General features: G+C 40.2%; 2 protein-coding genes and 2 long non-coding RNA genes across 9 annotated transcripts in view; 2 read left to right on the forward strand and 2 right to left on the reverse strand.

Moving 5' to 3' along the window:
* Window positions 1–6,712: 6,712 nt before the first annotated feature.
* On the reverse strand, window positions 6,713–9,655 carry LOC116604711. The gene is made up of 2 exons (XR_004291201.2): window positions 8,445–9,655; window positions 6,713–8,270 (listed from the first exon to the last, which is right to left on the reverse strand). It is a non-coding gene; the product is annotated as an uncharacterized LOC116604711 (long non-coding RNA).
* A 149-nt stretch (window positions 9,656–9,804) lies between these two features.
* LOC5522276 (zinc metalloproteinase nas-33) lies at window positions 9,805–18,549 on the forward strand. The gene is made up of 10 exons (XM_032367445.2): window positions 9,805–10,027; window positions 13,046–13,210; window positions 13,494–13,617; window positions 13,909–14,084; window positions 14,371–14,592; window positions 14,793–15,200; window positions 15,359–15,526; window positions 15,763–16,042; window positions 16,434–16,552; window positions 17,961–18,549. The coding sequence occupies exons 1-10, from the start codon at window positions 9,895–9,897 to the stop codon at window positions 17,966–17,968; spliced, it is 1,803 nt and encodes a 600-aa protein (XP_032223336.2). The 5' UTR covers window positions 9,805–9,894; the 3' UTR covers window positions 17,969–18,549.
* LOC125561212 lies at window positions 15,301–19,535 on the reverse strand. The gene is made up of 2 exons (XR_007307245.1): window positions 19,371–19,535; window positions 15,301–16,100 (listed from the first exon to the last, which is right to left on the reverse strand). It is a non-coding gene; the product is annotated as an uncharacterized LOC125561212 (long non-coding RNA).
* A 4,496-nt stretch (window positions 19,536–24,031) lies between these two features.
* Window positions 24,032–26,018, forward strand: part of LOC5522273 (SCO-spondin) — a 28,919-nt gene continuing 26,932 nt past the window's right edge. For 2 of the 6 annotated variants that reach the window (XM_032367439.2, XM_032367440.2), the window contains exon 1: window positions 24,032–24,505. In XM_032367439.2, the coding sequence (XP_032223330.2) occupies window positions 24,391–24,505 (115 nt within the window). In that variant the 5' untranslated portion in view covers window positions 24,032–24,390. The remainder of the gene's footprint in view (window positions 24,506–26,018) is intronic. The other 4 variants (XM_048724943.1, XM_048724944.1, XM_032367442.2 and 1 more) reach the window with 3 other exon arrangements.

The raw sequence follows: 26,018 nt of genomic DNA on the forward strand, positions 1-26,018 counted from the left end.
GCTCTAAGTAGAAAAGCATATTTTCCTTACACATCACAAGCACTGGGACTACAGGCCCGTACCCAGGATTTTTCTTGGGGGTGTGCGAAATCCGAAAAAGTGGACTTAATTTTTCCGGGGGGGGGGGGGGGGGGGGGGAGTGAGGGAGTTTTCTGATAAAAATCTAACCACCCCTGAAATAACAAAAAGGGTTTTTTTATGCCTTTGCAGTGTCTATACGGGACGTTTATTGTCGAATTTGGCTACATACCATACTTATGATTTTGAGTTTTGTCTACAAACTACAAATAGCACGTCTATTGAGAACTAAAAGTGGACTTTAGGCCGTTGTGGGGGGGGGGGGGTGCGTTCGCACCCCCTGCACCCCCCTGGGTACGGGCCTGGACTAGGCTGGAATTGCGATGAGAACGCCTGGGACTAGGCTGAACACAAGAAACCCGATAAGAACGCCTGGGATGGACTAGGCTGAACACAGGAAACCCGATAAGAACGCCTGGGACTAGGCCGAACACAGGAAACCCGATAAGAACGCCTGGAACTAGGCCGAACACAGGAAACCCGATAACAACGCCTTGGACTAGGCTGAACACAGGAAACCTGATAAGAATGCCTGGGACTAGGCTGAACACAGGAAACCCGATAACAACGCTTTGGACTAGGCTGAACACAGGAAACCTGATAAGAACGCCTGGGACTAGGGTGAACACAGGAAACCCGGTAAGAACGCCTTGGACTTGGCTGAACACAGGAAACCCTGTAAGAACGCCTGGGACTAGGCTGAACACAGGAAACCCGATAAGAACGCCTGGGACTAGGCTGAACACAGGAAACCCGATAAGAACGCCTGGGACTAGGCTGAACACAGGAAACCCGATAAGAACGCCTTGGACTAGGGTGAACACAGGAAACCCGATAAGAACGCCTGGGACTAGGCTGAACACAGGAATCCCAGTAAGAACGCCTGGGACTAGGCTGAACACAGGAAACCCGATAAGAACGCCTGGGACTAGGCTGAACACAGGAAACCCGATAAGAACGCCTGGGACTAGGGTGAACACAGGAAACCCGGTAAGAAAGCCTGGGACTAGGCTGAACACAGGAAACCCGATAAGAACGCCTGGGACTAGGGTAAACACAGGAAACCCGATAAGAACGCCTGGGACTAGGGTGAACACAGGAAACCCGGTAAGAACGCCTGGGACTAGGCTGAACACAGGAAACCCGATAAGAACGCCTGGGACTAGGCTGAACACAGGAAACCCGGTAAGAAAGCCTGGGACTAGGCTGGTTCCAACGTGTACTGCAATTCAAACCATTCCCATTCTCTCCCACGAGCTTGTATCAGAGTCTTATCAGACGCGTTTTCAGACAAAAAGACGCCGCATCGTCTGGTTTACTCTAACTTATCTGAAATGAGGTAAAGCCGCGCAGACTTTATGTCGATGTCATGTACTAGAAAGATTAAAATCAAACATGAATGCTGTTTTTAGCAAGATAAATAAATGATCAGAAATGCCCAAGGGCTGAGTCCTTGATGACTACAGCGGTTTCTCAAGGGTCAGATAAAAACAAAAACAGCTTGCACTATATTCCCATGCCTTCGTTAAATAAAATAAAATAAAAATAAATAAAATAAAACAAAATAAAATAAAATGAAAATAATATTCCTCTTATTATATCACAGGCTGGAAGCCATAGATTACACGGAAGTATTCACGCACACTGTGCTATTAACGCTGCGCTTTGTGTATCCTACGTGCGATCATCTAGTCCCAAAATATCCCTCAATCGCCGACCCCGTAATTTCTTTTTCCACCTTCCATGGGTGGGGCGCCTTCCATGGGTGGGGTCCGCCTATTGAAGGATCCGCACGTGCCATACAACACACAACTGGTCAGTAAACAAGCATTTCAGTCACATAGTCACACACTGAGGATGTGTAGGATTCAAAAAAGATTCAGGCATAAAAAGTATGGCGCTTTCAATATTGATCCGTGGGATACGAACACTGACGCGTCAATAACAAAGACATGCAGCAAGTATGATGCGTTAAACACCTGTGTGATTCGAACACTAGAGACGCCAACAAAAATATAAATAGCTGAATCGATTTTAAACATGAAGGGACTTTGTGCTAGTTCTATATATTATACGTACCGTGCTTGGAAGCTGAGAGGGTTTAAACACCAGAATTTATATCAATCAATACAGGCGCGTACACAGGGGGGTGCGCAGAAGTCGTGCGCATCCCCCCTTGGCGGCCATAAGTGGATCATTTCTTATTAGGGAATCTTCAAATACTATGCTTTTTCCATATGATATCTATGACTGCGCACCCCCCTCGGCCAACCCTGGGAACGAGCCTGTAATGGATATATTCATACAAGCAGTTCACATGTGTCACAAGAAAACTGAGAGGGTAGAAACCAACGTCAATACCAACAGTATTTATAAATGTACCGTTAACATACGTGTCATATGGAACCTGAGAGGATGTGTGCATTTCACACATAAACCAGCCCAACAAACAGCTTGACAGTTAGTGAATATGCAGCTTTCTGTCTACGTGTCATCAGAAATCTGAGAGGGTGTGAGAGCCACCCATTTAAAGAGATGGCATATGGGAGGCTGGCATTAGTTGCCCGGAAGGAAAGAGGTGATACCATAATCATGTTTTTGCAACTGATAGAAAAGCAAAGATCGACATCTGCTGATTGAACAGGGAAGGAAGGGTGTGCATGGGAGTGAGATTTTCGTGAACAGATTTTTTTTGGGTCTACTCCAGCAAATGTCCATTTTATCTGGGATTAAAAAAAAACAGAAGTGTATGCATGCTTCTTGATTGATGCATCTAAAATCTTATCCAACATAATATGGTAAACAAGAGAATAGTAGATAACGTGAAGAACCTCATGAATAGCACCCTGAAAAACTATCAGCCAGAAGGGGTCCTTGTTTTTGTGCTTGCCCTATTTCTGCATTCAAAATAGCAGCATTTATCTACCAGACTAGCTTTAGCTGAATCTTCAGCCATCTACTTTTTTATGCGTTACACTACCACCCCTGGCGTTAAATACCCGTACGTGACAACTGAATAACGCCTCTGGTCTAGCCAACTAAATCCATACCATGTAAATTAGATTGACATTTCAGTAGCGAACTTAAACCACTACAAATACAAAACTTGATCTCCCCTCCACCTTGGCGTATGAAACAACAAGGAGAAAACAAAAATCAAGCATGGAAAAACAAAACGAGTAAAATCAAGTCGCTAAAACATGAGAAGAGGTTTCTATTTGCTGTATTTCATTTCACAAATAATATATCCATGAGCTTCTCTATATGCGGGTAACAGACAGGCGAGGGCTATTAATAGAGCTCAAATTCACACATAACAGGAAAACACCAAAGACGTCAAACGGGCGAAAAACTCGAACTATATTTCAAAAAAGGCGCAAGTCTAGAAAACCTTACGATTCTCTGATTTAGTTTCATAATGTTTAAGCTAAGCTTTTTTTTGCAATCTCTTAGGGGAAGATCCCCCCCCCATTCAGCTATCCCTTAGGGTTATTATTTTTTCAGACGCGCATATGTGACTTCCCCCTCCCCCTTCCCCCACGGTACTGAGTGCCCGTGCAAGTGATGGAAGCAAAAAGACGAGATGGAGCATTTAGTGTTGTGTAGTGGGGGAGGGGATTTTACCAAAAGGGGCTAAAGAAAGTAGTATGGAAAAGGTGCCTAGAAAGGGGAAACAAGCACAGAAACCACAAATACTTTAAGAAATAACGTGTGTCTTTTAACTGAACTTTTATTTCCTACTCAGGCGCCTAAGCTGGGGCAGGGAACAGTGGGAAGGAGTCTGGGAGACTGGGAAGGAGACGAAAGCAAGAGCCTCGGTGTCAGTTTAGGATCAGTATCCATCGATAGGTTAGGCTGACTTTCTGAGCGCAAGACAGACTCAGCTACACTGTGGACTTCTTCGAAAGCGACTGAAAATTCGGATCGGTATAGTTTTGCTAAAAAATTGTTGCTTAAGGGTATGGCAATGTTGTTCGCGAGTGCAATCAAGTAGGGGGAACATAGAGACAATTCTTCCACTAGCAATGATAACAGGCTATCGATCCCATGTTTGGGTACTATGATTGCTGCGATAATAGTTCATTAGTGAAAGACATTTCGTTTGTTGTATCCTGTGTTTCGATTTATTTCTGGTTATCTGCGGGCGTGACAAGTAAAGACTGTGATGTCTGTCTATTTTAAAGAACGGGAAAACGTCTTTTGTATCTTACTTCCTGTTCTGCCTCGCTTTTTTCAATGTTATCTGCAAAATTGGCGTCTACAATGGCGGTTTTTTCAAAATGCCGAAGGACATTTCAAATAAAAAAAACATGATAAAAAAGTGAGATGACGCTTATTAGAATTCACTATCTAGCCCGCTTTTTGTTCATGCGCGAACAAAAAGCGCATGAAGAAACTAGTGATGACAATTCAAATCGGAAAAGGTCTGGCGGGGATTTTAAGTGCACGGAACTCCCACTTCAGATGCCACATAGCGAATGCAAGGTCTGAAAGTATTTCTGCTCGAAGAGAATTATCATCTTACCCAAAATGAAAGGTTTCAAAATATGATAAAGGCAGGGAAAAGGAATTCAGGAAAAAGGCTAATAATAAGCTGGACATTAAGTTTATGCCCTAATTTCGATTACTCGCAGGCAACGTAGACCTGAAACGGCGGCTATAACTCATATTATTTTGCGCTGCCCCGACAGGAAGAAGCCGTGTTTCAAGTGCTACAAGTGGAAAGGGGTTCTACAACCCACGCTTTATTAGTGCTAGGGCATCTCACAATGACCATATAAAGTTTCTTTGCAAATAGGAAATATTTTTGCTGCATCGTATTATGTTAAAAGTTGACTATGAAACCCCAAAAAAAACTATTTTTGCAAATTTAAACAGATAATAATGCCACAAGGATTTGACAAAAACTTCAATAATAATCATGCCGTTTAACTATTATTTTCTTAACAGTAACCCCAGACGTAGTTTCCTTTCAATCTTTCAGCTCGTCGCAGCAGTAAGACAGGCTTTAGAAATGCGCTTTGGAGAAACCCGATTAAGTTTAAAGTCACTTGGGAGGAAATACCTCATGCATTAGACGGGACGTGGTGACAGTCAAGACTAAACCTTGACACGAATAAGTTTTATGGTTTCAAACTTTGGTAAAGCAGCAAACGACGCAATGTCACTTATCCTTCTGTGGCTTAGCAATACAAGCGGATCATATTTGGAGATGTGACGGGCTAAACTTAAAAGGGTTGGCATATTATTTCTTGTATAGGGCGATGATGTGCAGAACAAATCATGATCGGTCTATTCAAATGGAGAACCAAAAAAGAAATTGGAAAAGCTCGATATAACATCGTAACATTTCACGACATCGAGATTTTCATACTTCCTTAAAAAACATTCGAGTTTCAGCCAACGCAAAAACGTTCGGAAAATAAAATTGTCTATTTATTATCTAATACAACAAACTTCAACAAAACATTCACCAGCATTTAATAAGGCTTTAATGATAGTATTAATAATGCTTCAACAACAATATGACATGTGTTATTTTTACCTGAATCCTATTATTTTTGTCTTTTGCTTACAAATTTGTTGTCTTAAGTATCTGCGCATGCGCTGGGCAGTTCTATGAGCTTACGCTACTCAACTCTTGATGACACTCTCTCAAGGTTAAGAATAAACCAAAGTGTGCATTAGCTAGGAACGCTACAAGGAAAAATAAACCGCGATAGGTCTACCACCAGCACACGTCCAAGAGGCTTAGTAGCGGTGATACATGCGAAGGTTCAGATCGTGCTTGATAGATGATTAGGCTCTCTCTATAGGCGCAATTTTCAGGCTTCGGGGAACGGTGCCTTTGTTTCCAAAGCCGCGACAAATTTCCTAAACGTTAGAAATACAATAACTTTTAAGGTTCTCTGCGGCGATAGGCAGCTGACGTTTTTCTCTGGATTTTTCCTTTCCTTCCTATGATTCATACTCTGTACCGAGCAATCAGAAAATGCTGCCCGTTCAATCACTCACTTCCTGAAATAATTCAGTCCTTTTGTACTGCGTTTTTAATGAGAACAGCGCTCCTTTGCAGATAACAAAATCAAATAGCATTTTGAATAGTTGAAAACCCAACGGGAACAAGAAAGCTACCTAGGAGGGAAAACTTAACCCGAACCCAACATTACAAGTACTATATTAGGCGCAGAGAATACATGACATTGAAAACATTAGTCATTACATTACAAGCACTCCATTAAGCATTAACAACGCAGGATCTAAGGAGTGAATTGTCAATTGAGGCACATGCGACAATTACCGGACATCCTTCGTGTACGTTTTAGGAAAAAGGTAGGCTGTCTCACATGGGGCTGTGGTCCGAATCAGACGCGGAGGAAAATAATCATTTGTCCTCCATAAATGGAGTAATTTGTTGCTACGGGCATTTGACACTTTCATGTAAAATATACACCTAGTACAGATCATAATCATCAATAGAATAATAAAATTACATAGTAATCAAACATTTCCAAATTTGCAGTTAAAAAAGGGAGTTTACATAGAGAAATGAATTTTGGAAGCTTAAATGAATGGGAGTGGTATTGAACGAAAGCGCGAGCTCTGTCAATGTTTGCGATTGCACAGACAGGTCTTGAGTTAAAACCTTTTTATTACATTATTCTTTACAGTTCTGTTTACTTATCCTCGCTTCTTTTCTATGTGCTTATGAGAAACACGCGATTCGATTGAAATTAGATTTTCAGCTATAGTAGTAGTAGTATAAGTTATAACAGCGCTCTGGAAGACATTGAAAATGTGAAAAAGAATCTCATGCCGCTTGCTTTTTAAAGGATTGATAGCACTTTTTTTCGAAATATCATTATTATTATTATTAATATTTTATCACTGCCTGTCAGTAAGTTAGATTTTTTATCTTTAGTCAAAGGAAGGAAGGAGTTTACATGGACTGCCTGGCGTTCTTTAAAACGGATTGGTTAACTTGATATCGTTAACTTGCAGATAAACACAAATCCCTTGAAATCTTATTTTTCTAATCTTGCGATCGCTTGAACAAAGAGAACAGCAAATACGCTGCGAAGTTATGCCTCTCTATTCTAAAAAAAATATATATATAAAATGTCCGAAAGAGGACAGGGGAAAACCCCGCCAAATTTTCAATACCTTCCGCTGTTTTCAAGGGTAGTGTAAAATTCCCTATCTTTCCTGAGATACAGGGAAAACCCCGACCCATCCCGAACGGAGATCTCAAGACGGAGATCTCAAGAGTTAAAATTCGAGTTCCGAGTCCTATCCGCCTTATCGTCAGATAAATCTTCCCTACCCTTCCTCTTATGAGGGGAAGGAGGGTATACAAGTTATAGGAAAAATCCAGACCTACCCCAAATTGATATTTCAAGACAACAAGAAAAAACTTGACCTTTCAAGATTTTAGATGGGCACGATTACAGAAATTACGCAGGCTCTTAATCACACGATGACGCTCATATAAAGTCGATCGAACTTCCCTTTAAAAGCATGCACTATGCTAGAACATCTGTGTACACAAACATAAGCAAAGTTTCCATGGCGAAAAACCATACCAGAACGCGGAAATTGCGTGTGTCACGGCGGTACAAATAGTAATTAGTTCAAGGGGAATCCTAGGCTTTTTACATTTCCAAAACGGAAACACCCACATCCACTGAAAATCGCTCACCGCGCGGTAACATCTAGAGTTGATGAAATCTGCGAGAGCGAAAAATACCACAACAATTTTATCAGAATAAAACTTCTACAGGGAATTCAAAGCGTCTAGCATCGCGCAAAAAATATAAAAAGATACATCTAGGTCATTGCTTATCTATGACTCACGGCGATGCCTTGAATCAATACGACTGAAAATGATAGATCTAATAAACATTTTGAATTTGATGAATGACGTGTAATCGTTTCAGGTGATCTTTGATGCCAAAATAATAAAAATAAGTAAATCAACACGGACGTGCCCGGAACCTTGGCGGACGATTTTTAGATGATGCTTAGAGGTAACTATAAGAGACTTTGAGTCGCCGAGATTATAGCTCCGATAATAAGATGCCTTCATTTTCAAAATTGTTGCGATTCTTTCTCCACACAGTTGGCCCGGTTCAAATGGTCGACCACCAAAATAATTACGTCAGTCAGCTGTCGCGTCCATTCAACAAATTCCACTGAAATAAAAAATCGAAAAAGACTTTTAAAAAGTTGACAGGGAAACCTTAGTTTAGTGAAAGACAAAAAATAATGAAAGTGAAAGGAAAAGTAGGTGATTAAAGTAAATATTTAAATTGTTGGTGATAAACCAAAAAATTAAAGTAAAGGTGCATAACATTTGTCGGCCTTACTGTTGCAGCGCGTTGTATTACTTTAAAGAATTGATGTTATAACGATCCTGAACAAGCACTTGAAACCATTGCAATTGGCCAATCAAAAAATACTCCATCACCAGTCTTTATCTTCTGTGTGAAAGAAACACTTATCCGAGCAAATGATAAAGTCATTTAGGGCCAAAAATATAGGAGCATCAATCCAGTATGAACAAGTGCTTTTGCATAAACAAACAGCATCGAGGAGCCTGAATATATTTTCATTCAATATCATGCAGGTGTATAATAAGTTACGCGGATTCACAGCAAACAGCTCCAAAACCAGACTCCTCAACACACTTGGGTGACAAGTGTCTAAATGAACCATATATAACGCTTTCATAGGAGCTATTTTAATGAAAAATTGCAGAATATTTACACTTTTTCATCCAAAACACCTTTGCTCATTTAAGTAGTACTACATAATGTAAGGTAACAATAATAATATCGCTAGAAAAGTCGAGTTTTTGACACATTCAAGCACGTAAGCTCGTCAACCAAAGTGACGAAAAAGGAAATATTCCTTATGTATGGAGAGTAATAAGCTTATAGTGTCGGCTTTGTACAACGCTATTCAAAAAGCAACTTTATCCAAAAAAGCCCCAGGTCATTTTTCTGTTTCTTTTCATTTGCGACTAAAATTATGTTAAATCTCGTCCGCTAAACGATACAGTTGAAAACTGTAAAATTAATCATGGGAATGGCCCCCAAAAATTGTTGAAGTTTGTACAAATCTGTAATCTGTCGATATTCTAAAGGGCAAAAAATAATAATAATGAAATCTCGAGGAAATCTTTAAGATAAGTTTTATCATTCTATGTTTTCTTTCTTTCAATGCTCTAAAGCACGACTCCACTTGAATGCATGACAGGAAAGCAGCGACATAATTCACCTTTGAATAAGCAATTTCCTTCCTTTTCATATCGTTATGGTCTGAAAGCTCGCGGTTAGCCCTCTCGATAATAATATTCCCAGTCAAGTGAAACCTCGCTACACCCGTTACACCTCACTCCCTCAGCAATAATACAGTAATATCAGAGTTAATGTCATCGACTTTAGGAATGCCATTGTTTGTTTGTTTATGAGGATTTGTATCTGGGGAAGCTCTAGCGCAATGCGGATTAGAAAATCAAGGACGTCGATGTTAGTTGCGTCTTCACTGATGTATGTGTATTTTCAGTATCAGATCAGGGAAGAGGAACTATGACGTCAGTAAAAACAGGAGAGGTCAGGAGTGCAACCAAAATCAGACTCAAATCAAAAAGACGGCAACGTCCGTTTCCGGTAGCTCCAAACCACGTGACCTCGATTATGTGTTCTATATAACCCCTCGTTAGAAGCATACAGATCATTACTTCTCGAACGGGCGACCAAGATTTAAGGACTGAACGGAAAATAACAAGGAAGGGAAACGCAGAACGCTAAGAAGATGTTGGCTTGTAGGACACTAGTCGACGTGCTGGTGATAGCAGTACTTGCTGGACTAGCGCAGGGAAAACCCTTACAATCATCCGAAGATGAAAACGCCTTCGACAAAATAACTCAAGTCGACTCCAAATACGGTGAGTGGAGTTACATTACGTGTGGGATGCTAATACTCGCTAGACTGAGTGCATGCTGAAAGCTAAAAAAATCAAAACATGACTGAGCTAATTGCCTATAGCTAAAAAAGGAAATAAAAAAGATCACATTTCATACTAAATCACAACAGTAAGAAAATTTAAAGATCTCCGAAACTAATCTTTTCAAGGACTTATTTGGTGCGTTTATAACCGCCGTTTATTTATTCGAGCATTATTTTATCTTGGTCTCCCACTGACGTGTTTAAAGATGTGAATTCAAAGCTCACTGCATGGTGTATTAGCGTATCAAGGACCTCTAACCTATATATCTCCAAAACCCAAAACTATTTATCAAACTTGTTTGCAATGACACAGAGAAGGACATATCTATTTCTTGAATCCGCACCAGTTGACAGGCTCAACTTGTGGTCTTGTGTTTTTGGACCGGGGTGTTTTAGCTAGTGTTGTTGTCGCGATTAGCACGTACGTAAGGGGGTAGCACGGAAGAGCGGCCAACCGCATATTTTCCTGTCTAAACGCCTTATGTTAATCGCAACTGCAGGACAGCAAAGATTTTCCGCAATAATGTTATAAAATGAAGCCTATAGATTGTTTCTTTCAATCGCAGTTTCTCTTCGTTCCGAGCGCTTTATTTTAGCTAAAGATAGTGGTAATTTAATTTGTAAACGCTTCACTATCCCATGATGTGGAGAGCCCAGAGGGGATTTCCGGCGAAAAAGATGGATTCTACCACAAAGAGACATCTTCACGCCATAATGCAAACATCAGAATTGGCTTCTAGCTTTAACTGTTCCTTACAGCGATGCTTTTCGAGTGCACTTTTCGTTATAGAAAATCCCTTAAACTGATTTTTCCCTGCAGGCGTTTCTAATGTTATTTTTCGAAAGATGGTTGCTTGTTAGGGGCGATTCCAAATTGCTCACATGTTTTCGAGGCGTCAGGATTATTTGCCAAAGGGATGCATAAGAATGCTCATATCTGTTTTCCTAGAAATTAACCCACACCATTCAAGTGTCTTTTGGCAAGAAATAGGGAGCTTTCATATGCCGGATGTTATTAATGAATGCAACCGGATTAAAGTCCAGAATGTAAAGTGAAGTTTGGCTGGCAATTCGACACAGGAGAAAATAATCTCCTTCGGGCCGCCGTAATTACGCCAAAAAAAAAACTCATCTCATGCGACGGTCTATAATTCAATGAAAACAACTCCAAATGACCGATAACATTTAAAGTGCATCCATATTCAAGCAAAAAGAGGGTTTAGTACTATAACAATTAGGAAAACGACTTAGAGCCCCGAACGCTGGATTTGGGTTGTGAAACAGGTGCAGAGATTAAAGCTAGAAATTGAGAAAGAGGTTGCCCGACAATTTAGTCTTCAGCGCAGCCTGTGGGCTTCTAATAGGCTCTGTGATCGACAGATAGTCTTATCCCTGCGTCTAGAAATTGTCTTATCGAACCAACCGAGTGCTCTGTAATAAAGCGACTTGTGGCTTTAGCTGCCGCGGTTTTCTAGTGTCCAAGTGAAAAGTGGGCTTTTCATTGTCTTAGCAAATGCGCCTTTGTATTTCCTCATCTATGGCGTAGTGTATTTTTTGTCTTCGGTTTAAGAGAAAAGCATACAAGATACAATTCATCGGTTTTCTAAAAATTAAACGTGACGCCAGCAAAGCTAAGTAGATGTGACCAGAACTAAAGAAATGGGGTGTATTTAATGGGCTGGTACTTAACTAATGCAATCGAGACAAGAGGTCATATTTTGTTTGGAAGGGTTTTCTGCTGTCATTCCTAAGCGTAAACAGGCCTAGGAAATTCTACTACTGTAAAATATTCCTTGTTATGCCTATTTTCCCAATTGCGTCTCAGTGTAATTTTGCCCCCATGTCAGTATAAAAAGCGTGTTTGCGATTGAATCTTACCAAGAGTTTCGAATAGCCGCTAATAACTCTCGTTTGACTATTTTAAGGTTGTTTCCAATGCGCTGTTGGCCTGAAGCTTTTGATCTACTGTCTACATTGATGAATAGAGGCAGGAAGCGACAAGACCTCATGTCAAATTGAAAAACAAATTAAAACTCGAACAAGATTGAGATCAAACATGCCTCAAGAAGAGTGCTAGTTTATGTAAACAACATTTATAGATAGGCCATCCCCCGAAGATCCAATATCTTGCCCAAGATTGGTTCGATTACATTAAAATGAGACGTGTAATTATCTCCACCAGTAATTACCATTTTAGGGTTTTTATGCCCAACGCGAACTCCCAAGAAGTGGCAGATATTATTGGCAGAAAATACCACTTTAAGAAGCAAGGGGCGAAGGAATTTGAAGGAAAAATGTTACTCTCCCGTTTGCAGTGAAATCTTTATTTAAACAGAAAAAAAATATTTTTTTTTTCAAGCTAAATCTAACTATTTTTAAATATATTTTTTTTAAAGAATTAATTATATGTACATTAAATTATCCAAATTATCCATATATTAATGCCAACAGAGGAAAAAAATACAGCGGTACTTCTGTAAACGTTAAAGTAATAACCAGTAAGACCCTTTACTGCCCTTCACTGCTTAAAATGCTTAAATGACAACATGCACCACAAACCAGCCAACTTAACACCACATCATACTCCATTAGATGAGACAGGAACTAATTGTCCGGAATTTTTTATTGATTATAAGAGGGTTTTACCAATAACCCCGACTAAATGTCCGATATTTTCTATTGATTACAAGAGGGTTTTAGCACAACCACGACTAAATGTCCGGCATTTTATAATGATTATAAGAGGGTTTTAGCAATAACCCCGACTAAGTGTCCGGCATTTTCTATTGATTATAAGAGGGCTTAGCCACAACCCCAACTAAATGTCCGGCATTTTCTATTGATATTCATAGGGTTTAAACAATAACCCCGACTAAATGTCCGGTATTTTTTTGATAATCATAGGGCTTTAGCAACAACCCCGACTAAATGTCCGGCATTTTCTTTTAATTATCAGAGGGATTTACTAGTAACCCCGACTATGATGGAGACATGAAACTGCCGCCTGTCAAACACTCAAGAACAAGAAGAAGTTTAAGCGGCGACGAAGAACCGTGGGAAAGGAAACAAGTACAGCTATGGCCCGGCGGGGTTGTACCGTACCTAATAGGAGAGGACCTAAGTGAGTAGTGAAACAGTACAAATGGGTTTGGCTAGTGACAATTATGTGAAGAAGTGGCCTGTGTGGCCTAATAGGAGAGGACCTAAGTGAGTAGTGAAACAGTACAAATGGGTTTGGCTAGTGACAATTATGTGAAGAAGTGGCCTGTGTGGCCTAATAGGAGAGGACCTAAGTGAGTAGTAAAACAGTACAAATGGGTTTGGCTAGTGACAATTATGTGAAGAAGTGGCCTTTGTGGCTACTAATTATGGTATTGCTAATAATTATTCTTGATTATGTGCAGAACGGAGGCCAAGCTTTGTTAAAAAGATCGAGCAGGCGATGGAAGGATGGGAAAGGAGAACTTGTATCAAGTTCAAGGAAAGGACGACAGAAACCGACTATGTCATGCTGTATTTTGGGCCAGGGTATGTGAACTAAATATTTTTATTTTGTTGTTGTGTTCTTATTCTGAATGGGCAAAACACCAGGACCAAAAAAGGTTATCAGGGTTATCACAAAGATGTGCTCGCTCAATGGCCAAGTTTTGCTTTTCAAAGTCAGAGGTGTCTGGCAATGCCATTGGGACACATTCCCCGAACCCGTGTATGAATCATATCATAACCACCTTCAGTGAAAGGCCAAATGATGGGATAAACCCAATGCCTATCACTGGCATACGATTTTAAACAGGACTAACTCCCAATATGTTTTGTTAGCTGTCAATCAGACGTAGGACGTGTCGGGGGTTTCCAGACGACGTCTCTTGGCGAAGGCTGCAATGATTACGGCATCATTACGCACGAGCTCGGCCACTTGATTGGGTTATATCACGAGCAAAACAGACCGGACAGAAACACCTATATTGATGTGCTATGGGATAACATCAAGCCATGTAAGAAAGTAGCGTTTTATTCTACCGAGATTTCAGATTTAAAGTGTTCAAAAGCAAAAAGTAGGTACCGAAGTGGTAAAAGTAGCATGATACAGTTAATCTGTGTTTATGGATAATATCTCACAATATTTAGCAGGTTAAAAGAGCTAACAAATGGTAGAAACGGTTACCTTAAGAATGTTCAACGCCAAGGAACTTGGCGTGTATACGAATCCCCCACCCTATTGAAAAGTCTGAGGAAAGTCATGATCAGAAAACTAACGTACACTCGCATTTCTATTGTCAGTTTTGAGACACACGTACGAGATCAAACAAGGGTGGCACCCTAAGAGCGTTACCGGGAGCTACGACTATTACTCCATCATGCACTATGGGTCTGGGGATTTCGCGCTGAGATACGGACTGGCAACCATGAAGGCGAAGTTGATGCCGCACATCACACACTTTGGAGGGAACCAAATAACAGCACTCGATGCCAGCAAAATCAAGAATATGTACAACTGTCCAGGTAACGGAAAGATTCTTAAAGATGTGTATTGCCCTTATTGGCGTACTTTAATCTAAAAGTATTCAATGAAAGTGTGTTATATCTCACTTTATTTTATTGAATTCACCCTGATCATACGTATCATATTATTGCGGATATAAGGTCGATTATCAGATCCTTTTACTTTTAAGTAAAATGTAATCATGTTCTCCTTTTCACAGCCTACCCAGACTTTCCCCGTGACTTCTACTGGTCCTACGATGGCCGTGGCACAGAAGGAAAAACGTGCGTACTTATGAACGAGCCAGACGACATATACTGGCAAAAGACCAGTCTTTGCTACAACGGAGAGGGGAAGCTTCCTCTTGGCATGAGATGGTCCTACAAAGGCCCGATCAGCGGCATGAGATGCGAGAGAATTTTCGAGCCGACGAAACCTCGTGTCTTTTCCTGGTACGACAACTATCTCTGCTTGCCCAACAGTGTTCCTATCAAGTTCACATGGAAGCTGACGAGGCCGACCACAAGCGAGCGAAAAGATTGTTTGAAAATAAGGAACCCGCGAGATGCAACGTGGAACCGAAAGTACCATTACCTCTGTGCCTCCAGTATGGAGGAACAAGTCGTAGGTGAGTGCCAGTGGTTGTGATTATTACACAACTACCCTAAGGTCCGTATTCTCTTTACGATGACAGTTTATTCGAAGAAAAAAAAAAACAAATCTACGCAAGTCGAACATTAGATCTTTACTATAGAGAATCGTTTACCGGTGATGATCTGATTGCAGACGGAAAGTGGAGTGAGTGGACTACGTGGTCGGACTGTTCTCGTCAATGTGGCGGTGGTCTACAAGTCAGGGAAAGAAAGTGTAACAATCCAGCACCGGCGAACGGTGGGAAGTTCTGTGAGGGCGAGACTATGGAGAGGCAAGAATGCAACAAGCAATCATGCGGAGGTAAAGATAAACTATATTTACATGACATGCGGTAATTTCAATTTTTGTTAAAGCAACACATATCAACAGGTCTTCCGTCTTTTTAAATGACGTGATGTATGACGAATGACATGACGTCAAAACCAGCATTACTTTTCGAAATATCTTCCGTCTTTCTAACATGACGTTATATATGACGAGTGACATGGTATCATAAGCGATGAAGTCTCGATTTGTGTAATATTACCTTTCGACAGGTCTTCCGTCTTTCCCAAACGACTTCACGTTTGGCTACCACGAGCTTCCCCCCTTCGATGACCATTGTCTCCGCACTTATGATATGATGGACTACTTCACGTGGGTCAACTACTACTTCTGCTCCTCTGGCAGCAAGGGTGACCCAGGCTTCGAGTGGGGGATGGGAAGGCCTATTCCTGGCATGCGATGCACTAAGATCCACAATAGCGTTGAAAGCAGACTGAGGCGAGGAAGTTGGGAGGCGAATTATCTTTGCGTTCCAACGGAGTCACCCTACAGGTCAGTAAGAGGAGGGACAGAATCTCTTCTTGTAAAGATTAAACAGTGAATTTCTTCTCTGGGACCAGAAAAGAAAAAGAGTATAAAGCTTACACCAAAATTAACAAAAAAAAGGAAAAGCAAGGGTCTTAGTTTACTGGAACCTAGTCACGAAATGGGAGGGAACCTGGTGGTTGTTGAAACCTTTTCATATATTTTGCGTTTGGATTCTTTTAAAGCCTTATCTTATGTCATTAACATAAATGACTATAAAAGACATGCCCCACATTAAAAAATGTTTATGGGATATGAAGTACAAAGAGTAAAATATTTATGTGTTACTCTCCCTACCATGCTCTAACTGATAATACAGCTCTAATTTACTCTAAATACCTGCTCTAAATTTTCACAGGTTTTTGTGGTCTGAAAATGGTCCAATAAAAGATAAGCAGTGTATGCGCTGGTATGCAAAAGATGGAAGAGATGGATGGAACAATACTTATCTATGTAAGGAAGGGACTAGTATGAGAGGTGAGCATAGCCATCTCCATCACCAGAATCATTAAGGATAGTCATCTCCATCACCATAATCATTAAGGATAGCCATCTCCATCACCATAATCATTAAGGATAGCCATCTCCATCACCACAATCATCAAGGATAGTCATCTCCATCACCATAATCATTAAGGATAGTCATCTCCATCACCAGAATCATTAAGGATAGCCATCTCCATCACCATAATCACTAAGGATAGTCATCTCCATCACCACAATCATTAAGGATAGTCATCTCCATCACCAGAATCATTAAGGATAGCCATCTCCATCACCACAATCACTAAGGATAGTCATCTCCATCACCACAATCACTAAGGATAGTCATCTTCATCATCACAATCATTAAGGATAGCCATCTCCATCACCACAATCACTAAGGATAGTCATCTCCATCACCATAATCACTAAGAATAGTCATCTCCATCACCACAATCATTAAGGATAGTCATCTCCATCACCACAATCATTAAGGATATTCATCTCAATCACCACAATCACTAAGGATAGCCATCTCCATCACCATAATCACTAAGGATAGTCATCTCCATCACCACAATCACTAAGGATAGTCATCTCCATCACCATAATCACTAAGAATAGTCATCTCCATCACCACAATCATTAAGGATAGTCATCTCCATCACCACAATCATTAAGGATATTCATCTCAATCACCACAATCACTAAGGATAGCCATCTCCATCACCATAATCACTAAGGATAGTCATCTCCATCACCACAATCACTAAGGATAGCCATCTCCATCACCAAAATCACTAAGGATAGTCATCTCCATCACCACAATCATTAAGGATAGTCATCTCCATCACCACAATCACTAAGGATAGCCATCTCCATCACCACAATCACTAAGGATAGTCATTTCCATCACCACAATCACTAAGGATAGCCATCTCCATCACCACAATCATTAAGGATAGTCATCTCCATCACCACGATCACTAAGGATAGTCATCTCCATCACCATAATAATTAAGGATAGCCATCTCCATCACCAGAATCATTAAGGATATTCATCTCCATCACAACAATCATTAAGGTTCAGAATTTTTTTTTCTTTTTTTTCCCCAAGAAATGGAACAAATACTTCCATCAATTTATTTTATTTGAATATTTTAATATCATCTCAGAATACAAATTACAAATTAAATATAAATTTTTCCTTTTTCTTTTTTTTCTTCTTCAAGAAATAAAACAAATACTTCCATCAATTTTTTTTAAAATATAAACAACTGAGGGATGCAGAGAGGCAGTTCAGTCAAAGAAAAAAATGTGTCCCTTACTCAGTAGTTTAAGAGCCATAATAGACTAAATTATATAAAAAACCCTTTTTTCTGACCTTAAACTCTTTTTCTAGGTCGATGAAAAGATGACAAAAGACAACCATTCAAGTAAAAGTAGAGTCAGTTAATTTATTTATTCAACTAAGTTATTTATTTAAATCAGATGGCATCAGTGCTTCAGTTAAGAGATTTACTCTTCAGTTTAAAAAAGGGCAATACATACCAGAGAAAATTAATCAAATATTGCTTGTGAAAAGAGTAGTGTCCTTGATAAGTATGGAGTGTATTTTATGTAGGACATTTAAATTAAATCTTACCTCAATATCCAGGGCCCTATTATTGAAAAGAAAAATATGGTGGGAAAAGCGATAGAATGTTCAAATGCTTAAAAGATAACTGCTATGCATGTAGCACATACAAATCTCACTATTTCTACAAATGAGGCACACAAACAATAATTTTAAATAAAAAGGGATAATTGTTGTTGTTTTACCTTGCTTGTGAACTTCAAGGCATTTGCTTTGAAATTATTTATTCATTTCAATCATTATTCTTGTACTTATCCAAATAAAATAATATATTATATTGTTACAAATTTAAATAGTGGAAAATAAATAATATTTATCTTGAGATTAAGTTTAAATAAAGTATGACATTAATCTCTTTTGAATACCTTTTATTTCATATGCATGTGCCTTGTCTTAACATGCTTATCAAAACTTTCTTGGGATATCAGAGAATAAGACCCATCTTTCTTATATTGCTAAAAGAGGGGGGGATGTTTTTTTTTTTTACAATCTGTATATTTTTTTAGGGGTGGGGAGAAAACTTATCATATTTTTTTCTGGTATAGAATTTAGGGGCTGAAATGTTTGTGTGGTTTCTACCCTCGAATTATAGGATAGAAACAGTATAGAATCCAGGTTGGGTATGTAGTTTTTTAGGGGGGGGGGGGGGGGGAATGGGAGTATAGAATTTAGTGTATTTATTTCATAGTAGAATCCTTGTTACATTTTTGGGTTTGAAACTTTAGGTTCGGTCGGGCACCCTGTCCCCCCCCTTTCCCTTCCTAAAGAGGGTTAAGGTTGCCCATCCTCTCCACCTATATGTAAAGTAACGACATTTTATACCACAGAATATTAGTCGGATATGAAGAAACGGATATCAATAAATGTATGGCGCTTATCACCCTCGTTGCAGCTGGGATGCTGAATTTCGAGAGAGCAGTCGAGTCAAAGGCATAAACCGCCATACGACTTATACGGGCTTGTTCTCATGTCTGACCACGGAACACAGATCGAAATTGTTGTTTACACGCACTACAGACGAGAATTGCCGAGCCCTTCCTTCCTCCCCCCCCCCCCCCCCCCCCCCCCGCCCCCCCTACTCATAAGATATATTTTCGAGCTAGGTTAGCCTTGCTTCTTTGTCACAGAAGAAGGCTAGTGGCCGAGGCAAAGGCCAGCACGAGCGGGTTCACTTACCACTTGTTTTCCAGATTTCCAGGACGTATAAATCAAGTTAGTTCTGCAGAGAAAACACTAACGCCTGAAAATCATCTACTCGAAAACAGCCTTATTTCTATTGCGATGTTTTGCTAGCGAGATACAGTACACACACAGTTCTGCTCTCATCCCTTCTCTTTGAAATTTCGCGCCGGATCGAGGCTATAAGCCATTTCTAATATGGGCTAGCTGTGGTAGCTCTTCCCTAGTCTCTTCGTTCAAGATGGCGGATTTGGAATGCTGGCAAGCGGGAAACTCAAAATGTTGTTTACGTTGTCCCTTTTCTGCTTTGGTCCAGGTATTATAGTGATTGATATGATTCTTAAAGGTTTAGCGACTTTTATGAAGGAATAGCTCCATTTTAACCAGGGCTTATGCGGTTAAAAACGTTGGCTCGTACTATCTTATTTAGGAGTCACTATCGCTTATCATGAGATGTGCTTCGCTTGTGAGGGCAAATAATCGGGTCATAATATTAGAATCAATTAGATCCGCACATAAGGGTGTGTTCATTAAATACACCAAGGGGAAGGGGAGGGGGGGAGAATTACTTAAGCCACCTTAAAATTTCAGAGGGCTCAGAGCCCCACTTTTATTGTTATTTTCCCCTTCCAGAACTCCAAAATTTTCAGATTCCCCCCCTCCCCCCCCTTACGACCTTAAACAAAAAGGTCCGAAAAATGAATACTGCTAAGTTGCCCTTCTTGTCGGAGTTGATGATCAAGTCAAGTTCATCATTATTTCAAGACTCTTACATCTCTTCTTCATAACATTCAGTTTCGGCCCTCCTACTTACTTTTTTTTGCATGTAAAATTGTGTAAAATGGTGCAGGGTTGGTTTGCAGGTTTTTTTTCCTTAATCAGTTGCTTAAAGGCCTGGGCTCCCACTGTTTAGAAGTTTATTTCTAATTGTTCCTGTTAACTGATAATAAACTGTACTGGTAAATCCAACTTTTATTTACTGAAAGCTGTAAGTATCTATATTATGGTTTATGAAGACAAAATTATTAAATATATTGGCAATTTGGCTTAATAATTAATCTGTATTTGTGCTACAAACTAGATAATATCAGAAAAATATCAAAAAAAAAAAATTCTGAGCTCCCCCCTTTTGGTGGTTAAAACTTTTCAGAACCTCCCCCTCAATATCTTTACTCCCCCCCTTGGTGTACTTAATGAACACTCCCTAATCCAAATTTTACCCCTTCCCAGCGACAACAGATGTTGTACTTACTACAACGTTTTAGAAACGTGGTAATATTGTGTTGTAGTGACAATTTTCTGGTCAAAGAGCATTTCGTTTGTATGGCAGGGAAAAGCAAAGATGTGCCTGGGACCAGTGTATGGCAACAGTAGAAACGACGTTGTCAAAAACGTCAAATACTCAACTTTGAGAATTGTTAAAATTTCCATATTGATGCATACTTTTTCGTTATCTCTGTGTTTTCTTCACATTTTCACACAAATTTTTCTTTATTGTCAAGGCTCAATTAATTAATACAGTGAGAAGGCATGGTTCTTTGTATTGTGATGCATTCGGCATCATCAGTATAAATTTTGTGTTCCCAGTTCTGACCTAACATAAGCTGCTGTTTTCTTTAAGGAAGTTACTAGAGAAGTTATCATTTGTGAGGATTAAGCATAGCTTCAGTAGTGAATCTAGAGGGAGGGTTTAGGGTGTTTAAACCCCTCCTTTGGGCTGCCAGAAAGCCATATGTCACAAAAAAATTACACCCTCCCCCTTTGTCCCTGAGCCACCCTCCCCCCCCCCCTTAGCAAAAAGCTAGATCCGCCCCTTAGCTTAATGACTAAATGCGCAAAAATGTAACACCCCTTCTAAGTGCACAAGCCATGAAACCTTTTCATACACTGCACATATCCATAACATGTAGGACATCACCAACCCATATCAATAATGGACTTTAACGGCAATTTCAAGCATATGACTAATTTTTTGTTCCTCACAGCTATATCACTACTTTGATAGAATTTTACTGTTTTAAGTTTGTCAATAAACACCCTTAGGATGGGGCGTGGCTGACTGACAAATTATCACCGATTCTAAATCGAGCAAATTAGGGATATGATTCATCCGCTTTGCATGACATTAAAGGTTAATCCGGGAGCTATCAGCATTCTCCCTATACTCGCATATAATCTTATCTGATTCCCTTAAAACCAATGCCACCGCTAAGGATAATGTTAAACAGATTATCTGCATTCGATGGCACGGATTATAGGAAATATTTGACATTTGTAGGACTGGTTACTGAAGTCCCCTAAAATCTAGGCCAACAAAAAGTGTTTTCGTATCGAAGGCTCGTCAAATACCACCCATTTTTATATATGACCAAGTACTTTACTTTTATATTTGTCCACTTGCTCGATGTATTCCTCCATACATATAACCTGAGTATCACGCGAATAGAAACATAGGAGGGCCTGATAATCAGGTTACCATACATTTTATCATTTATTCAGGTTTCCTGGCGATACCAAGGATAGGAAAGGATCACCAAGACTGTCTGTTTTATACGCGTACACGATACAGGAAGCCGCCCAAGGAGCCTATCAAGCATCAGACTTCCGATAGCTTTTAAGACTCGGCCTTTGTAAATGCACAGGGTCTGGATGCTTACGGGGAGCGGAAGTGTTTTAGCTCAGATTCATCGCCTGTTTAGGTAAATTTACGGAAACATGTCTAGATCTAGAGGTTTCTGGCGACGGCGCATCTACTTGTGCAACTCAACAGCAATCACAACAACAGTCAACGATCTCGTAAGTGAGCCTTGGACTCGGGAATGTTAAGTTGTGGTTGCTATCGGGAGCTGGTTGCCTAGGAGTATCAGCAACGGGCTGCGTAGCGTATTATTGAATAGGGGGCTTCGTGTGAAATTGTATCGCGATTAAGGAGGTGAAGGGGGGGGGGGGGCAAACTCCAAAGAACGTATGAAAAAGTTTATCATGTAGGGTGTATGTGTGTGTGTGTGTGGGGGGGCTTATAAGTGGACTTGTATCGCGATGAAGGGGGGGGGGGGGGGGCTAAACTTCAAAGAACGTATGAAAAAGTTTAGCATGTAGGGTGTGTGTGTGTGTGTGTGGGGGGGGGGGCTTGTAGATCAGCCGTCAATTTCTATAGTCCCAATCAGCATCAGTTTTTTTTTGGCCGATAGCCAGAGCCCCTTTCAGATTAGGCCCTGAACAAGAAGTTATCATGTCTCAATTTATATCAGCAGTATTAAACCTTAAAATGCCTACATGCTTTATTAATCGCCGGTTACTTACCCTTACCCTTACATAATGCCGGGATTATTTGCTGGAAACAGCGCTGGGACGTTCGGTAATGTTTTTGTTAAAGAAAAAAAAGGATCTTTCACCCCACGTGATACTCGAGGGGTTATGTGACTTCCAAGTTATTCAAATCCTTGGGATAAATGTGAAGCATGTCACCACCTACACCCAACTCTTCAGCTAATGGAAAACCCGGCGTTGTTCATCTTTTTAGATCTCGGTTGATTGCGGTTGACATTTGTTATATACATTTGGATTAATCTAATATTATCAGGGCTGGACCCCTGAGGCTTGTGGAGTTTTTGGCAAAACAAGGTTAAAGTCAAAGAACGGGTCACTTATGATTTTAACGAGGAAAAGGGCGTGTTATGGCAAACAGCTGGTTACAGTATTCCGATTATTATAAGTGTGCATGATTAACTCAATTATGGCGCCAAGTAAACAGACTGGAGGCCTAGGGGAAACGATATCAATTTGTCATTGTTAGCAACGGGATTAGAAGGATTTCAGCAGAGAATGGCAGAGTTATACTATAGACAGGGTCTGGATGGGGTTAACGGACTGACTACCGACAAAACATGAAAAATCTAGTGACTAGCGACCAAAAAATTTTTGCCGACTACCGACATTTTATTATTCCCGGTATTTTTACTCTTTACTTCTATCGTCAATCTACTTAAATTTGGCCATTTCAGAATCCGCACTATGTATTTCCTGTTGCATCAACTTTACAGTCAATTATTAACCCATACTTTATTTATTATCAATAAGTTATTAATTACTAATCAAACCTAAATAAGGTTTAATCTAGTACAAAAGCGAATACTAGCTTTGATTCACCGACTACCGACAAAGACCGATAATTCTTACCGACTGCTGACAAATTATGGAAATTTTAACTGACTACCGACATGCAGACCCCCCATCCAGATAATCCAGGAGCAATAATAGAAGAGCGACTCTACACTTATTCTGTCAATAAGGGATGGTCCAGCGTTGACATTGTGTTCCCACGTTGGCATATCGATGGATGCCTTTCCTGCCACGTACTAAAACGGCGATCAAATTTACAAGCGATATGGCTACCTTGAGGTGGTTTAAATCTACAGTGGTTTCCTACACAAACCATGTGTACAGCGATAGTGCGGAGGGCGTGGTAGCGTGCCATTTAATAGCCGTTAGTTCGGATTATTAATCGCATTGACTAAAAGAATACTCAAATTTAGTCTAGGACAAAGTTGTGATACCCTAGGACAGGGAGACTCATGAATTATGGTCGCGTGACGCGTGGCTGTATTGCGTGATTTGTGATGTCACGTAGCGGATATGCGTAGGAAGGGATCGTGGTGTGCGCAGCTTCAATTGGGATCGCGGCGATGAAAACTTAAACCAGATACAGACAAGCGCAGTAGCGTAGAGGGCACTAGTTAAAGTATTAATTACGCACAGCCATCAGAGAAAGCTATCGGAGTGGTCAATTGATTTTTATTTGCCAAAGAATAGGCTGGATATACAAGACTGTTATTCTACTTGTGAGAGCGACCGATTATACAGGCTATCCTATCACTAATCGCAAAGACAAATGTTGCATATCGACAGCTAGAAATAGAGTGACTCTGGAGTTCTGTACCCGCACGAAGAAAAAGAGTAACAACTTGAGTTGTATAACTGCACGCAGTGCGAAAAACACTCTGAAAACAAAGCCGCTATGTTAAGGGTAGCGCAATTGGTTTCGTTAATCGTATACTTTTACGGACTCTTCGTCGCTGAGGTGACAAGTGAGGGCGCTTTTACTAAAGTCTTACACACGAACTCTCACTACGGTAAGTGTTACAAGCCTCACTTGGCTTAAAAATGCAATGAATTCCGCATGTTTGGAGATCCTAGCTGTTGATACATCGCGGACGCAAATTGTGATAATCTAAACCAACATGTGTGGTGAAGAAACAATCGCTCTTTATCTCATATTCCAACTTTACCGCACCAGTATGTTTAGTCAAAATTTCGCTCTTTGACAAAGGCGCCGGTCGAAGTGTCAACCACAGAAGCACTCGTTTGCATCGTGTGTTTTCCGTCTTTTCAAGGAGTATCTGAATGGTCCTAGTGCTATGACAGAAAGCATTTTTTTAGCCGGTGAAATAAATAATTTTGAAATTCTATCAAAATATTTGATAGGTTTTACATAAACGCCACTTAAAATGTTGGCGCATCGTGCTGTAAACTCTGATTTTTTTTAATGTGCCACGTGCCTTTTTCTCCTTGTATTAAGCCTAGGTTCACGTCCAGTATTTCATTTTTATATGGATTTTTGTTCCTTTTTTTCTATACTTGAACTTGCCCTCTTGATGTTTTCGGTCATATTTTCAAGTACTGTATTGTTTTTCAATCACCCACACTGAATTCCTTGCTCCTTTTGTCCAGGCTGTTGCGAATATTGTTTATGGCTTGAATACTTACGGGATAATGGCGTAAATAAACATTTTGATTAAAAATTAATACGCACAGTGGGTAAGCACACGACCATACTGAGAGTCGTGCTATATTTCAGACCGGTATCAGATTTTAAAGTCCTTGTATTTTATAATGTTCGCTACAGGGTCATAAAAACCGGATCTGCACTACTCCTACTCGAACTTCCGTATCCTCCCTCGAATACCTAGACCAGGGTTGTAACTATTCGAATTGCCACTGCGCAGTACCTTTCTTACGACGAAACAAAAACATCCGGCCATGTTTGTTTATCGTTCTAGTCTTGCAAGCGAAGTGCTGTTATCTTTAATATGAAAGGTCACTAAATAACTCCAGTTTTAATAGCAAATGCCTGTTTTGTGAATGCTCTTTTAAGAACTTGCGAAAATTTAGAATTACGTGTCTTGCATCTAAAGACTTCTCAAATTTACGACGCACGAATCTAAGATTTTATCGTGCGTTTGCGCTAGGTGAGCCTATAGGCAGACAATGCGTACGTCAAAAGTGAGGTGAGGAAATAACCTTTAATATAAAGAAGAGATAGCCACTTATTGTAGCTATAGAGAGGTCATCATTCTAATCAGATGGAACCCGGCCTTAATCTTACCGGATAAGATTTCGGGTTGTTACAGCTCTTTCAACGTGTAACGAAAAGAAAGGTAATAGTAATACCAGGTATTGATTCGTCAATCAGCTGAGGTATACACACTAATTGTAGAATCCTAGCATTCGTCGAGGGTATTTAAAAAAGCACCGCCGGCGGCCGCCGAAATTCGCACCGTCACAATTCACGTTTAAAACGCCGTCAAAGTTCACGAAAATGGCATTGCTGGGAGTTACACGTCAACCGCCATTATGTCATCCTAG

The sequence above is a fragment of the Nematostella vectensis genome, chromosome 3 (genome assembly GCF_932526225.1).
Source record: "Nematostella vectensis chromosome 3, jaNemVect1.1, whole genome shotgun sequence".
NCBI lineage: Eukaryota > Metazoa > Cnidaria > Anthozoa > Actiniaria > Edwardsiidae > Nematostella > Nematostella vectensis.

What these genes read in the sequence shown, in the direction of transcription:
- LOC5522276 (XM_032367445.2), top strand. Translation starts at nt 9,895, where the DNA reads ATGTTGGCTTGTAGGACACTAGTCGACGTGCTGGTGATAGCAGTACTT. An exon ending in TCAAGTCGACTCCAAATACG is followed by an intron (nt 10,028 to 13,045) that starts GTGAGTGGAGTT and finishes TTTAATTATCAG; the next exon opens with AGGGATTTACTAGTAACCCC. An exon ending in CAACAAGCAATCATGCGGAG is followed by an intron (nt 15,527 to 15,762) that starts GTAAAGATAAAC and finishes ACCTTTCGACAG; the next exon opens with GTCTTCCGTCTTTCCCAAAC.